At 47.2% G+C, this 16,934-nt stretch overlaps 1 protein-coding gene across 4 annotated transcripts in view; it reads right to left on the reverse strand.

Annotated features, from left to right (window-relative positions):
- The window catches only part of EDEM2 (ER degradation enhancing alpha-mannosidase like protein 2), a 17,387-nt gene extending 12,181 nt beyond the window's left edge, over window positions 1–5,206 (reverse strand). For 3 of the 4 annotated variants that reach the window (XM_019539702.1, XM_019539703.1, XM_019539699.1), the window contains exons 1-4: window positions 4,988–5,206; window positions 4,748–4,858; window positions 4,170–4,209; window positions 2,993–3,098 (exon numbers count right to left, since the gene is read on the reverse strand). In XM_019539702.1, the coding sequence (XP_019395247.1) occupies window positions 2,993–3,098; window positions 4,170–4,209; window positions 4,748–4,858; window positions 4,988–5,118 (388 nt within the window). In that variant the 5' untranslated portion in view covers window positions 5,119–5,206. The remainder of the gene's footprint in view (window positions 1–2,992; window positions 3,099–4,169; window positions 4,210–4,747; window positions 4,859–4,987) is intronic. The other variant, XM_019539701.1, reaches the window with a different exon arrangement.
- Between the last annotated feature and the right edge of the window lie 11,728 nt (window positions 5,207–16,934).

Raw genomic sequence — 16,934 nt, forward strand, 5'->3', positions numbered from 1 at the left:
ATACACAAGGAAATCCTTTATTAGACATGATGTTAGCAACACCTGAACCAGTATTCCTGAAAGCAATTGCTACCAAATCTTCTCGTCATACAGGTGAATACATAGCCAAATTACTGAGTGAAGAGATTGAAAGTGCAGGTCCCTCCAGGGTACGAGCCCTTGTAACTGAACTGATACTGCGAGTAACATGAAAGCTGCATGGCAAATATTAAAGGCAAATTATCCTCATTTAATAGCGTATGGCTGTCTTGAATCTTCCGGGAGAGGACATAGTAAATGTGAATACAGTGAAAACAATCCTGGCAAACTGCAAAGTGATTGTGAAGGTATTCAACAATCATCACGTTGCTAATCAGACTTTGAAGAAGTTACAGAAAGAGAAGCTGGGGAAGGAAAGTGTACTTTTATTGCCAGGAGAAACTAGATGGGGCTCGGCTTCGAAGTGTTTACATAGTTTGCTGTGCATAACAAACTGTTTGCAGTGTGCTTCAGTAGATGACACAGTATCCCAGATTATTTGCGTGAACATTCAGAAGCAGATTCTTGACAACATGTTCTGGGTTCGAGTTCAAGCAGCGTTCAATTTGCTGCTACCAGTTTCAGTGGCTGTCAAGAAACTTGAAGGAGATATTCAGCAAGCCTTTCAAGTATTCCAGAGATATTCAGACAACTGAATGAAAATCTAATTGAGCTTTTGCCGCCTTCACCTCTATCCAAAGAAGTAGGAGTAGTAAAACAAATGTTTACTAAGAGATCTGAGTTTTGCCATCATCCAGTTCATCTGGCAGCAAACCTTTTGGATCCTCAAGACGGAGGACAACGTTTATCAGAAGATGAATTATCTACTGCTCTCGATACAATTATGGAAGTAGCAAACAATGTCCCCAACATCGACGAAATAGCCATGATGACAGATATTGCCAAGTACCGCGCAAAAGAAAAACTTTGGAGCAAAGACATCATTTGGTAGGCAGCAGAGAATATGTCTCCTCTCACATGATGGAAGGGATACTGTAACACCCGACTGTTGTCCAGGATTGCTCTAAGGATCCCCAAGCATTCCACCACCAGCAGGTTCTTGTGAACGGAACCGGAAGGCTTTCAGCTCAATCAAGACAAAAATGAGAAATAGACTCACAAATGAATGCACCGCCAAGCTTGTTTCTATTTCTCAAGATCTCTTGCTTCTGGAGAATCAGTCAGAACCACAATTAGTGAAGAAGATGCAGTGTGATGATAAGCTGCCCTTGCCCATAGGCTCATTGTAAAACCACCCTTTAGCTAAAGAGAATGTGGTTTAAGTAGTCCTGAATCAGATTTGCCTCAGTCTGATTTTGAAATGGAACTAATAAATAGTGCAAGTGCTGCGATTGACCTCAGTGGAAGAGAGTTAAACTCTGTTGAAGTAGATGAGTGGACAACCACGGCATATCATGCACAGTTCTTTGGGCGTGCTAAAATTAGCGTGTTAACAGTTTTCAGTGCCTTCGGGGGTTTTTTCTTAAAATTTAAACAAACAATGTAAGGGAAGTACATGTTATTGCGTGTTGTCTTTACATTTTTACAAGTATGCCAATAAAAATAATTTCTTTCCACATAAAGCTTTGAATTTGTTCAAATATAACATTTAAGCCACATTAAGTGTGCTGTCTTTAACTTCTTCCCTAATCAAATATTTCAGTTCAAATACTTGTGGCTATAAAATTAACATGGGGGTACGTTTTTAGTTTTGTTCAATAAATAAAAGTCAAATAGACATGCTAAAATCAGATCATTTTCTATTTAGGGCATTGGAAAATTTTCCAATTACAAAATGTCCAGAAACCCCACATCTCTGCCTGATTGGCCACTGCCATCAGCCAATAGCCAATGGCGAGGAGGTGTCGCAGCTCCCCCCTGCCTGCAGAGCCATGAGGGCAGCGAGATGCAAAGGGTATGAATGACAGGGGTGGGAGGATGTTTCTGTGCCCGCTCCCAGGATCAGGGAAGGAAGTTGGGGGGCAAGGGCATCAGTGCCCCTCTGTGGACGGATGTGGGGCACGCAGGGGTTGCTCGCATGTGGCAGCCACTGCTGTCGCTCACCACCCCACCCCACTCCCCCACCGGCCTGCGCTGCCGCCTCCCAGGTGCAGGGCCGGGGTGGTGGGGTACAGAGAGACAAGGGCACCAGCGCCCAGCAAGGGCTGGCCGGAGGGTGGCGGGGTTGGGGGCTTGCATGCAGTGGCCACCGCTGCCACCCACTGCCCCACGTCACTTTCCCATGGCCAGTCGCGCATGCAGCTGTGCAGGCTGCTAACAGGTGGTGTGCAACTGGCTGCCCACGAGGCCTGTCAGCATCTTGTGGAGCCGCATGTGCAGCTGGCCGTGGAAAAAGCCGGGTGCAGCAGCGTGGGGTGGTGGCAGTGGCTGCCATGTATGAACCCTCCTTCTCCCTCCACCACCAGAAGGAGTACACTAGTTAAAAAGGTTGAAAACCCCAAATTTAAACCATTAAAAATTGCTCTTTGGGCAACTGGAGAGCTACTGAGATCATTATGAAGTCACGTGCAGCTGAAAGGGTACATGGCTTTTGTTTGGTAACATAAATTAGAACAGAATGACTGAGGCAGTAGCCTCACAGCTGCCACTGCAGCCACACAATTGTACTGGCACTACAGTGGTAAATGAAAGCTGTTGTTGGCCCCCGATACATTCTGCTGCCTTGGGCGCCCAGCTGCTTTGTTATGCCTCTACTTTTGTTTTATGTCTTTAAATCAAGAAACAGACTAGTTACTGGCAATTTTAGAATAATTTCAGCCTCAAGGGACAAAAGCAACGTGATTTAAAAGCCAAAACAAATTTGATTTGTGCCATTTCATGGTTTCAGCATCAAACCTTACACAAAGCTTTGAGTCAGAACTTTTGACAATGACAGTGTTTTTACTTATAACCACTCGAGGGGGAGGGGGGGTGTTATGGGCAAGTCAAGCTCAAACTGCATCACCCAGCTCACCTCGGATATTGGTTTCAAAGACGGATGCATTTACATCAATATCAAAATCCACCCCCTCTTGCAACACGTCGACGACCCTCTGGAACTCCGAGACATTTCCCAAAATCTGGCAAGAAATCAGGATGACTGAAAATGAGGCTTAGAGCCCACAGTATAACAGGCGTTAAGTTAGAACCCCTTCCCCGCAAAGCAGTCTAGAATTGAATGCTATTCAAATCCTCTCATTTGCTCTTAGCAAAGAAGTGCTAGAGGTTGAAGAAAATGAAGATAGGCAAGTTGTTGCATCATCCTAAAGCTTTTAACCCTTCATTTTGAGTCCTTATTCGTCATTTAGAAGGTATCAGAGTTTGGGAGCTCCAGACCTGCACTGCACTGTCAAACTGAAGTCAATGCATAGTCACCTTCCATTACAGAGAAGTAAGGATGGAAGAGACCTCCAGAGGTCATCTAGTCCAACCCCCTGCCTGAGGCAAAATCAGCCCTATTAGAAACATCCCACACAAATCCACTATCTAATCTCCTAGCAAAACTGCAGTCATCCCTGACAATACAAGTCATAACAACACCCTGACCTGCCACAGGTGAAGCAGGGGAACCATGGCAGCCACTGTCCTGCAAAAGTTGTTGAAAGTACATTCAAGTGATCCAAGGAAAATAGCCACTCTCCCTGCTACAGAGGAAGGCAAACCTCCCACCCCCCTCACAGTCCATACCAATCTGACCACAGGGTAAAATTCCTTCCTGAGCCCAAATATGGTGATCAATCTAACCCTGAGTGGAGGGTCAAGACCCCCTCTCCTAGCTTGGAACCTCTGGCTTTAAGTCTCAGCAGAAGCACTGACACACCCCAGTCAAAGTCCCCAGCTTTGGCTGCAGCCAACACCCAATGCCTCTGAGGAAGGCTTAAAAAACCTGACACATGTAGCAGCAAGACAGTGAGAGGAATTCCCTCCCAGGCCCATATGGCAACTAGCAAAGCCCAAAAGCATTGGAAACATCCACAGTAAAACAATGTATTAAATTGTTTTCACAGTCACAAGTGGGTGAAGAGTAAATGTGAGGAATAGAGGAGAATACAGGTCTTTAAATGAAGGATGTCTGAAAGGCACAGAAACCATAGGGGCATGGCATCAGGCAGATGGAAGTAACCAAAGGAAGACTGTCAAGGGGTACTTACAAGTAGCGTGTCCAAGGCATCAATCAGCGTGAGAGAGAAACTGGAATGGAACAGGAGGCAGAGTGAGAAGATGCCAGAAAGGAAAACCATGTGGTGGTGAGACAGGTACAAGTCGGCCTCTCGCACACTGGACTGTGAACTCCCAACACAAAGGAACAGGAGAAGCAATGTCCATTGAGGGCTTGGAGCTTCAACCTACCCAAATAGTCTCAAAATTCCACTACACAGTACAAATATTATGCAACTGGTTGGTGAATCACACCGTAAGTGTAGACAGGCCACACGTGCCAAGCCGTTCTCACTGTAGAGGAGATCATGGAGCTGACCAGCTATGCAGTTCCAGCAGTGCACAGTTAGTGCCTGAAAATGCACAACAGCTCCAGAGATGTTTGTGTCCAGCTTCAAAGTGAGTGTGCAGCTGGGCCCTCAGTGCCACAGCCAGGCAGCTGGGCAGGGGGCAGCACCTGGTTCGCACTGCCACCAGCAGAACAGAGCAGCAGGCATCGCCCAGCAGTGGCCCACGGCCCAAGTGCTGGCTGCTCCACTCCAGGCCCTCCCCACGAACCGCTGCACCCTACCTGCCCCACGTGTCCTGCCCGTCGCACGTCAGCGGCCGGAGCTCGTCGTAGGGGAAGGCGTGCACCAGGTAGTTGTCGTAGGCGTGATAGAACATGGCCCGGACCCGCTCCCTGCGCACAGCGACACGGCACGCTCAGGGCAGGGCCAGCGCTTCCCCCCGCTCCCAGGCAGGGCTCGGCACGGCGCCCAACACCTGCGGCCACCGGTGCCGAGCGGACCCGCCCCAGAGCCTCGCTCACCTGTACAAGGCGGCATCAACTTCGTGGGCGGCGACACCAGCAACTACCTCCCCTCTCTCCGCGCCCTGCGGGGGCCGCCCAGGCGCATGCAGCGCGCACAGGCAGAGCAGCGGGTAGAGCGAGCGCAGCATCAGGGTCGCCGCAGCCTCTCCACGCTCGCCTGGCCTAGAAGGCAGCTCCCTCGCGGCGCACAACTACCTCCCGCACAGGGCCAGCCACCCGCCTGCCGGAAACAATTCTCTCAAAACAAGCCGCGACTTTCTCTTCCGGGGCAGAAGTTAATCGAGCTCGAGAGACTTAGTTAGCCTTGTGGGGGGCGCGGTCTTGGGGCTGCTCGGGATGACGTAAGGGCGGAGCGGCGCAGGGCGCTTTCAGGTTCCGCAGCAAGCGTTAGTCAGGCACCGCTGGCCCACTTCGCTGTCAGCTCGGCATCGGGGAGCGCACGCTCAGCTCCCCCGGGCTGCTCCGAAGGGCTCGCCCCTGATCAGAGCTAACGCAGGGCCCGCGCTGGCTGTCGGGGTATCAGCAGCTCTGTCCGGTTAGGCAAGGGCACGGGCTGCCGCAGACCGCGGGAGCTGCACGACTAGACGCTTCAGCAGCGGGGTCGAGGCGGGCCCGTTTGGAGCAGGAACTGATACTTTCCTGCCGCGTTTCTGGAAGAGCCGCCGCTCACCAGTTTAAGCATAACACAAAGAAACGACAGGAACTTTCCCTGAGTTGAGACCTACATAAGTCTTACACGGGCCGGAGGCCGGAGCCCCTGGGGTCCTCAGCTCTTGGCAGGTGGGGTGGAGGGCTACGGTTCTCATTTTTGCTGGCTCTCGTATGGGTGATGTATTCCCCTTCTGCCCTTGGCTGCCTTAACTTTTGTCTTTTGCCCCTGTCAGGAAGTCTCCTGATCTGGTTTTCATCCCAAGGAATGTTTATCCCTGATTTGCCAGGTTTTATCATTTTAATGGCACTGGTCCTGCTTCCCACTTCAGCCCTCTTAAATCTAATCTGTTGCAGCCATTTGCTTCCTTAGGTCACATAGGTTATCTACTCAAAAATTTCCCATTGACTATAGAATTAGTTAAAGGGCCTAAATTGTGGCAGCTACATCATGCCATTTGCCAACACGAAGTGGTCATTATTTGCATATTACACCTGCCCGCCCTACCCATGCTTGCTCTTTATGGCTCAGTTTCCTTCTAGTAGCTGGCCATGTAGGTGTATAAGGTTCTTAGAGGTCAAGACTTAATTCAGCTTGGAGAACAACTGAATGTGTGGTATGTGGCACCGCGACATGTCTGTGTTGCCACATACTGCATGGCTGCATTTGTCTGTCTGGACGTTGCCATAGAGTCCTAGGAAGAGAATCATTCCCTCTGAGCCATTCACAGCTGATACTACCTGTAAGGGTGACCATATTTGGATCTTGGGGAGTACTACATTTGCAGCTGAATGAAGGCTTTAACTTGTGGCTAGCAAAAGCCGCTGACCACAAGGCAGAATGATACCTAATCCAGCCCTTTGCTTATGCTAAGTAACCATCTTAACGGTGTCAACCATTTTCTGAGAAAAAGCAGCAAGTGAGTTTGCGTGAGTCTATGAATGAGGGGAAGCTTTAGGAATGTGGAAGATGGTACAACTTGGGACAGAAAAACAGCTTGGAATGTGAAAGAACAACATGTAATTGGTAACAGAATCTGAGATGAACATATGCAAAAAGGTGAATGGTGATTGGTGAAGAAGCCTCCAGAAGCTTCCAGGTTTTGGTCAAAGTCCACCCATTGACTAAAGAAGTAAAGTCAAGGTCTTGGACATGCACTCATAGCAAAAAGACATATAAATTAATAGGTAATTCCATGTCAATGAAACAAACAGTAAACAGAGGCAGAGCTTGAGATGGGAGGAGAAATGAGTGGAGCAAAAGGAGGGACAGAGGTGAGGTTAATGAGCATGAATCAAGGTGTATAAAATGTGGAAAGAACTATTGTTCATTGCAGGTCCCTGGTTTGCTGGTGTTTTTAGGGACCTTTACCCAAAGCTGTTTCCATTCTGAATAAAGCTGTTGCAAGCAATGTGTGCAAGTAGTGTTTGCTCACTCTGGCTAATGAGTAACAGGACCCATGAGCAATTGGATCACTGTCTCCCTAGTTGTTGGGTGCCACATGGAGTCGGGGTCTAACACCTTGGTGTAGTTGGCAGGATTTGGAGGGGACTGATCATCCTGATCCTACAGGAGGCCTACTGGCATATTAGGTTCTTCTGGGCTGCCTCAGTTATCATACCCTGTCTTTTACTTTCCCCAGTAGCACAGCAGCAGGTTTCGAGGCTTTTCCTTTATGTGTGTGGGGTCAGGGTGACCGCAATTTTATTGAGAGTTGAGTTAAACGGAATAGGGGTCCACTGCAGGGGCCCCAGGAAAGTCTATCTAGTCCAGCTTGGAGTACGGCTCAGGATTGGGCCAAGGGAATTTTAAGTGAAAAAGCATTGATCAAAGCTTCTGGAAAGCAGCTGCCTGGTGTTGTCTTGTGTGTTCAGGCCTTGTGGCTTGAATGTCAAGAACAGGAAAAGCTTTGTCAAGAGAAGAATACTCTTATTTGTCAAGTTAAAGAGGTTGTAGCCCAACAGCAATTGTTCAACCACACTTTGGTGCTTGCTGTTGAGATAAAGGAAAGAGAGTCAGAGGATTTGCGAAGTGCGAAGCGTGAGATTGAATCTCTCAAGTCTCTTATTGATAAGATGCAGGAGGAGCATGAGGCTCTGTGAAATGCAGCTGATTCCCAGGGTGTCACTGTTCCAAGCGGCAAGATGCCACCCTCGGTAACACCATCTGCCCCTCCTTTTTATCCATCCTCTACCTCCCCACCTATCCCTCCTGATCCCCCTGACTACTCAGCAGAAGTGCACACTGTTGTACACCTGAACCCTCCCACCAGTGGGGCTGCTTCTCCTGCTGACCAAAAGCTACTGCACCAATCTGGTGTAACCCTGCCTAAAGGGACAACTCAGATGCAGTGCATTAGAATCACTTCCCCTAGCCTCATGAAGCAAGAAGCATTAAAAGCTCAATTAGGTCCTTATGGCTTTAGAATAGAATGCCTGGACTCAATGGCTAGGGAAGGGTGAGAAAAGTCTTGCTCTATTCTCAAGCTCTGATTTGGCTGAAATTTTACCCAGGAATCAGTTAGGAATCAGTTTTGCCATTCTAGGAACCGGAGAGTGGCAGCCCCAAATGACAGATATTGCCCGAAAACTCTGGAATTTATACCTTGGACCAAGGTGTGAGTCAAATGCATCCACTTCCAAAAGAACACCCCCAGGATATAATTGAACGAGTGTAGACTTGGGCCTGAGTATGGGAAGATCCCCTAGCTGTACAATGGGTATTGTCCCTGTGGGGGTGGGAAGCTGATAGGGACCACGATTTATTTGACACATGGATGCAGCTGGCCTCCCCAGAACTAATCACTGTTAGAGATGCAGGAGGGGACGTTACGTGCTGAACAGTTGCACCTCTATCTTGAGCAGGCTGAAGCCTGATGGTGATTACAACAAACTGCCCAAGCCCAGCAGAATCAAGGGGCTGTGTAGTCTAAATCACAGCTCTGCCAATTAGAACGCATGGTGGAAGATTTATCAGCTGAGCTTGTCGGCTCCCCCCATCAAGCCATATGCCGAAAATCCTGTCGCAGAGAGGGCGATCAAAGAGGTAACAACAGCAAGGGTCCCCAACCATGCAGACCAGGGGATTGGGAGTGCCCCAGGGAGCGTGCTCTGCGATAAACTTTCCCAACAGGGTGACATGTTTTAAATGTGGCACCCCTTGCCCAGCACCTCAGGTTCTCGCCCTCACTGTAGAGCCCAAGAATCTACCCGTGCCCCTCCAGGACTGAGGCCGCGCCTCCTGTGGTCCCAGTCAGTTTTCCATTTCAATTCAATCAGGATGGAAGACCCTAGATCCAGGGCTTGGTGGAAGGAGGGGCGCCTGATGAAATTTTTCTATTAGATACTGGATCCATGCTAAATTTGAGCAAGACTATCTCCTTTATGGAGTGGAAGGAAAAATCCCTGGTCTCATTCTCAGGAGCCACAGGAGGTTCTAATCAAAATTGGAGGTTAACAACGGTTGTGTCGGTGAACAACTTGCATCACCAGATGCAAAAGTTTCAATTGAAATGGATGTGTCACCCATCCCTCAGTATTATTGGAATACCACTCTTAACAATATTGTTGTGTAAACTTGGCCGATCGGCTAGTATGGGTTAGAAGGGGTCCAACATAGCAATCCATGGAATTAGCCTGCTATTCCATCAAAGTGCTTAATCCTGCAGTCCTTTCCATGGGTTGGGAGACATGGGGATAGCTATGGCTGCCAACAGCTTGGATGCAGGATTACTAAAAAAACCAGGAGCCAGTTTGAATTCCAGGAGAACTCCCCCCCTCCCCCCAAATCACTTCAGTACCCAATTCCAAGGGAAGCAGTTCAGAGAATCTCCATGGTCATCCAAACCTTGCAGGAGTGTAAAATTATCCAACCCCAAGTTTCTCCTGCCAGTTCTCCTGTATGGCCAGTGAGAAAACCAAATGGTATGTGATGACTCGCCATTAATTATAGGAAATTAAATGCTGTTTCTACCCCCATGGCACTGGTAGTGGCTATGTTTCCTGAAATAGTTAACTGACAAACCAGGCACAATGGTTTTCTGTTCTGTATATTAGTAATGGCTTTTGGAGTCTTCCAGTTCATCCAGATGACCAATGGAAAATGGCATTCACCTGGTAGGGACTGCAGTTTGTCTGGACACAGCTACCACAGGGGTAGCACAACGCACCCACATTGTTTCATCAAGCATTAAAAAAGGTACTGTTGCCTGTATCAGAGCAGTGCCTGCAATATGTAGATGATATCCTCGTCTGGGGAGTCAGACAAGAATAAAGTTACCACCATACTAAAGAAATTTTACACTTGCTACAAGATGCTGGCCTCAAAGTAAAGCACTAATGCCCAGCTAGTGAAACAAGAAGTGCAGTACCTGGGGCTCACAATCACTTGCCAGGGAAAAAAAATTATCACTGATTGGCTCTCCCTAATTTGTCAAATGCTGCCACCTACTGACCGAAAATCATTATAGTTCTTTATTGGTTCTGTAGGATTTAGCAGAGAGTTTATACCCAATTGTAGTGAAATTATGGAGCCGCTCCACCAGGCTGTGTGGCAGACCAAATGGGAATGGTCTCCGGAGTGCCAAGCTGCATTCATAAAGCTACAAGACCAGTTAAAGACAGCCCCTGCTCTCAGTGCTAGAATCCCCAACATAGAAGTAGAAATCTGGTGTCAAGCCACCAACCGGTATCTGACGGCAGTAGCTACTCAATAAATGGAATTGATGTTTCCTTAGCGTTTGTTTCCTGGAGGCTTAGCTTCACAGAAATATGGAACTTGTGAGACAGCATTGCTAAGTATGTATTGGGCCCTACAAAAATTCAAGTATCTAATAGGTGGGGAAGCTGTATGCATTCGAACACTGCACAACCCCCATCAGCTGCTTCAAAATGGGGAGTTGTTAAAGGGAAGGTTAACAACCCCACAGATTGGTTAATTTTTACTAGCACTAGATAACCCAAGAATTCAGTTTTGACCCTTCCCTTCAGCAGAAATTAATATCTTTGGCTGTATAACCCCTGAAAAGTCGCATGCATGCTATCCAGGACAAACCAGCTGGTCAGTGTTCATTCACAGTGTATCTTCACAACAGGTGCAATCAGGGGAAATATTATGGTTTATTGATGGAAGTTTTGCAGGGACTGGAGAAGAGGCTAGAGCAGCTTGTGCCGTAATGGGACCCCAAGAGATAGAGGCTTAGCTACTTTCCGGGGCCACCAGCCAAGAGACTGAAGCTGTAAGTCTTCTAATTGCACTTCAAAACATGTCTAACAATCCCTGTTTGTCTCATGTCATAGTCACAGACAGTGAATATGTACATAAAGGAGCAACACAAATGCTAGGATGATGGGTCACCAATGAATTTAAAGTTGCCTGAGGGTCTCTAATCAAGCACCAGGCCATTTGGGAGCACATTTTCCAGGTAGTGCAGGGAAAACAGCTTAAAATGGTCAAAGTCAAAAGCCACCATAAAACTGGATGGGAGGCTGTACAGAACAACAAAGTAGATAAAGTAGCAGAATTTGCCACTAAGGTATGGCCTTTATGGGATCAAGTTACAGCTGCTACAGTCGGTCAGATTAATGCCATTGAGCAATGGGATGCTCAGTGTGATTGGATAGATGATTCCCCCCAAGAAATACATCAAGTGAAAGGAGTATGGGTCATGAAAGAGCTACCAGTAGTTCCCTACATCCCTCAGCCATCACGTAAAGTGCTACTAAAATGGGTACATGGGTCCCAGGTTGGAGGACACCCTAGTGTGCAAGAAACCATAAATACAGTTCAATCCCTGGGGTGGTGGCCAAGTCCCAAACAAGAAGCCAGTGCCTGGGCCCAGCAATGCTTAAATTGCGCTCGGCATCAACTTAATTGGCTTCCCCTCAAGGGCTAAGTAATGCACCAAGATTTAGTTGGGCTATGGGAGCGAATTCAATTGGACTGTGTGGGACCCCCACCCATTACTGCTAAAAACACCACTTTTTCACAATGGACTCTCTTACAAAATGGGTAGAGGCCTTCCCCACTCACAATGAGACTGCTAAAACTACAGCCAACATGCGGGTTTATCAGGTATTCACCCGTTGGGGCGTTCCTAAGGTCATAGTGACCAAGGTCCGGCATTTACAGCCACCCTCACCAAACAAATTAGTGAAATTTTAGGCATTGAATGGAAGTGGCACATCCTGTATCATCCTCAGGCTGTAGGACAAATGGAACAGGTGAATCAAACCATTAAACAGGAGTTGCATAAAGGGGTGTCTATCACTGGGAAAACTTGGGACAAAGTGCTTCCCTTCATTTTAATGAGAATTCAGGCACGTCCTGCAGCCAGCACAAAGCATTTCCCTTTCAATCTAATGACGGGCTGAGAAACACCACATCGAGAAAATCTACTCAGCCTTATTCCTGAAGACATAATCGTGCAACGCTCATTAACACGGTAAATAAAAGTAACCAGAATGCAGCAACAATGCAACGATGCAACAGTGGGCTCGAGAATACATGAAATGATGGTATGATGGTATGATCCTAACCACCCCATAAAACAAGTTGAAATTGCAGATCAGGTAATGTATCAACCACTGGGGGCTCCCACCTTTCCTAAGGCCCGATGGGAAGGACCCTACTCTGTTGTAGCCAAACTAGGCCCCAGCCTAGTCCAATTAGAAGGCCCGCAAAAGAAGTCTTGGTGGGCACGCTGGTCACAAATAAAGAAATATAACTATTCACCTAATCAGTCCAAAGAAAGGGACAAGTATGTGTTACAGGGTCCTAAGAATCAATTTCAGGATGCAGGTTTCCAGAATGATGGCATGCTTGAGCCTTTGGCTGCAGCATCTACTTCAGCTTAAAGCGTATGTCAGGTTTTCATATTACCCAAAACATTCCCCTGTAGCTGATGGTTCCAATCACCCAGGTTATGATACAGGGGATCCCTCTTACCCTAAAGGCCAGACCCTACTGTGGGTCCCAGCCCCATGCTCCCTGTCTCACACCCCCATTACCATTGTGGAATAACTGGATGTAAATGGTTGGATTATGGATTCCCAGTGGGACTCATATACAGAGGTCCAAAGGGACATTATGTAACTGTTGAGCAAGCTGTAAATTGGCACTGGTGGGTAAGGCAAAATATCCCTTGGTGGCAAGGAGGTACCTGTAGTGGGGATGGTGGAACTGGATGGTACTGGGGATTCATTCCCTACGCTAAGTATGCGCCCTACGGGGACACAACAGGGTGCTCTGGAGTTCTCCCTCTGGTGCCTGAGAATCCACCTCAATTAAGTCCTAAACCAGGCATCTTCACCAGCCCCATCCCAGTAGTAGAGGAAGGCACAGAGATGATTGCAGAAAGGCCCATTGCACCTCCTCCTCAAAATGAATTATTGGAGGGATGGTTCACCACATACCTGTACCAACAAAAAGGTACTGTGCTCTGGGAATGACATATCACCTGGTGAGCTAATATCACTGATATGACATCAGAATGGAGGCCCCCAACCCAATGATGGACTATCAGCCGAACAGCAGGAGAAAAATGGGTAATGATAAGTCCAGGACTGTTAAGTAGTGCCAGATAACAAGTCAGATATCAACAGCTGACACACGATATTTGATAGCACCAACCACCAAGAAATATAATGCGGATCTCATTGGCTTTGTGACAACACCATGAGCTTTGCTGGTGGTGTTGCATGTTCAGTACTTGCCCCATTATCCTCTATTCCCCATCCCAGTTGGGAGCATCATTTACCCTGGTGGGAGGGCGGCAAGGAGCAAGCAGTGCTGCTCAATGTGTCCATAGTTCATGTGCGAATCACACCCCTGAAGAGTGGCTTTTAAAGCGTTATTTTTGCAATTGCAGCAAAGGAAGTCAGGCAGAAGAACAGCTCCTCAAATGTGTCCTGCCCGACTTGTTTCAAACACAACCCTGTAAAAAGAAAAAGGGATGTTGCTGGTATTATCTGGGATGGGTTAAACTCTGCCATGGGAGTTTGGAATTCAGATAAGGGAGCCAATAATGCTGATCAGCTAAACCACTTAGAGCATGGCATTGCATACATAGACTGGGGGGGGAAGAATGGAAAGTCAGGTGTTAACTGATGACATCCAATGGACCTCCCATGCAGAGGTAAGCATAACCCATGTTTTGAGAAGTTTATTGCAGGTAGCACATATGGGGTTTCAAGACCTCACCTGGGATGAAGCATGTGACAGCGCCCAGCAAGCACTCAATGCTCAACTAATTGGTGCAGTAAAAGATATCAAGAAAGGGCTCTGGCCAGAGGATTTAGCCTATCCATCACTCTGAAGTCAGTTTGGCAGTTTAGATGTTATTGGACATTAACCTGGAAAGGTTGTCAAAAGGGCCTCTGCCACTTCACAACCATCAGAACTGGAGGTGGGTTCTGGACAAAAAGCAAACTCTTAACTCCGGGAGCGGGAGGAGGTTGTCAATGGGTGTCAGTGGGATAGACAATCTTATCCTCATTTCTCCTTTGTACTCACCTGCCACGACTTGGATTGTAAAGAAAAGAAAAAAGATCAGTGTTCTCTGTTGTTCTGAGATAGATAAATGCCACCCTGATGTCAGTAACAGTGTTAGTTTTTATTTTCAATTTAACAGTTACAGCATTCTCACCAATTACTTCATTGACGAGGATAGTCTGTGTTACAGTTAAGAAATCCCCAGGTTAGATACTTTGTAAAGAGTCTTCACCTCTAATTACCTCATTAGCTGCATGCGTTCTTCGCATCTCTCATTGTCCACGGGCGCATGGTACTGAGAGCAGTCCCCAGCTGCTCTCCCTCTCTAACTGCCTTCCTACTTCCAGTTTCTGCAGTCTTGACGGGGATAACTCTAACCCCCTCTCTTTATCTGAGGGGCACAGTCCCTCCTTCTATAAGTTACCAGTGAATCTGCCTCCTGGCACCTTTGTATCTCCCCACACTCACCAGCACAGTGGGGATTCTCAGAGAAGCAATCCCCTTCCCGGCTGACCTGCCGTGGGCATTGAGCTCTTCCAATGTCCTTAATTATTACTGGTATGGCTTCTTCTGTCCCCTCAGGGATCTCTGCCACTCCTCATTCGTCTCTTGGTGCCCGAAGGCAATCAGTCTGTCTCTCACTGCTGGCTTTATGCCAGTTTTGGCACTCTAATCACCTGGTCTTGTCCTGGGTGTGTAATCCCCTCCACCTGGCAGGGTTCACCATCGGGTCAGTCTGGCCCGATCTTGTCTAAGTAACAGGGCTCCTGCCTGAGTCCTTGTTACAATGGGATTGGGTCATACACTGGGAGGTATGGGATGTGGCTACACCAGAGAGTTCCAAGTTTCTAGTATGCAATCCCCTGCATTGGAACCCTGGAATATGGATAGGTATTGGGACAGTCTGGAGGGAATGGCCCAAACAACCGCCACAATAAAGTTATGCCAACCCATTATCCAAAGGGGATGTGATTGCTGTTGGAAACAGGGTATGTTGGGATGGACCCGCAAACCTACTCTGGCCTAACCATACCCTATGGATAAAAAATATAGAAGGATGTGTGTGGCTCATAGATTCAGAGGGGGCCTCTATTATAATTCAAACTTCCAAAGAGCCCATCACAATAAATTGGCCATACACAATAAATCTTGATGTTGAGGTCAAACCAATTCCCCCTAAAAGCTGCATCGATGCTGTTTGGGCACACCAGTTTCCAGGGTGGGAACAATTAGAGAAACAAAAGAAAAAGAATGGAGATGGGGAGCTCATCTCAGCACTGCTGCAGCTGAGGCCAAGGGGTTGTACAAATTAGCCACAGACATTGCAGAACCGTGTGGGATGGGAGATGTAATCTGTATGACTGCAGATAGTCTACCCCAAGTCTGTGCTAGTGCTTGGATGGTAATCAGCATTTTTGCTTTATTTAGTCTTAGTGTTGTTAGTATTTGTGTATGTATATGTTGCATTTACAATAGAAGCAAATCAGTTCAGGTGCATGTTCATGCCAATGGAAGAGCAGAGAAAACCCCTATGGCACCATCATCTCAGTTCCTGCCTCAGTCCCAGACTGGAAAGTGAGCAGCCTAAGCACTCTCTCACTCGTCATCAATAATGGGCAAAAAGGCCAGTCATCTGTCCGAGTAACACAAAAGGACCATCTATCTTGCCAGGCCCAAGGGGTGTATTGTGCAGAGAGAGTGATGGCCTCTAGAGAATTTCCTGGGTTTCTGTTTTGCTGCCTATACCAATTCTGTGAGGGAGTGTTAGGGTGACAATATTTGGATCTTGGGAAGCACTGAATTTGCAACTGAATGAAGGCTTTAACCTGTGGCTAGCAAAAGCCACTGACCACAGGGCAGAATGATATCTAATCCAGCCATTTACTTATACTAAGTAACCATCTCAACTTTGTCAACCATTTTCTGAGAAAAAGCAGCAAGTGAGTCTGTGAATGAGCTGAAGCTTTAGGAATATGGAAGATGGTACAACTTGGGACAGAAGAGCAGATTGGAATGTGACAGAACAACATGTAATTGGTAACAGAATCTAAGATGAACATATGTGAAAGGTAAATAGTGGTTGGTGAAGAAGCCTCCAGAAGCTTCCAGGTTTTGGTCAAAGTCTGCCCATTGACCAAAGAAGTAAAGTCAAGGTCTTGGACATGCACTCATAGTAAAAAGACATGTAAATGAATGAAATGCATAGACAATTGCATGTTAATGAAACAAACAGTAAACAGAGGCAGAGCTTGAGATGGGAGGAGAAATGGGTGGAACAAAAGGAGAGACAGAGGTGGAGTGAATGTTAATGAGCATGAATCAAGGTGTATAAAATGTGGAAAGAACTATTGTTTGTCACAGGTCCCTGGTTTGCTGTTTTTTGGGGTCCTTTGCCCAAAGCTGTCTCCATTCTGAATAAAGCTGTTGCAAGCAATGTATGCAAGTAGTGTTTGCTCCCTGCTTGCTCTGGCTAATGAGGAACAGGACCTATGAGTGATTGGATCACTGTCTCCCTAGTTGTTGGTCGCCACGTGGAGTTGGGGTCTAACACTGCCCAGTGTCTATCAAGGCTTGTGGTATGAGAGCTCGCTTTCCTTGGGCTTATGCAGGCTTTCACTCTAAAAGTATGCAGGACTGTTACCTGAACATAGTAATGCAGGGGTATCCAACTTCTTCAGTTTGAAGGGAAAAATATTTCAAGATGTTAAGGGGCCAGAGTCAGAAGAGAAGATGCAATTTACAGCAGTTTCTACCTTCAGTTACCTCTTGCCTCCTGAACCTTTAAAATCGGGAGCTTAACAGCAG

This window comes from Crocodylus porosus, unplaced genomic scaffold (genome assembly GCF_001723895.1).
Source record: "Crocodylus porosus isolate Cpor-Errol unplaced genomic scaffold, CroPor_comp1, whole genome shotgun sequence".
NCBI classification, from domain to species: Eukaryota; Metazoa; Chordata; order Crocodylia; family Crocodylidae; genus Crocodylus; species Crocodylus porosus.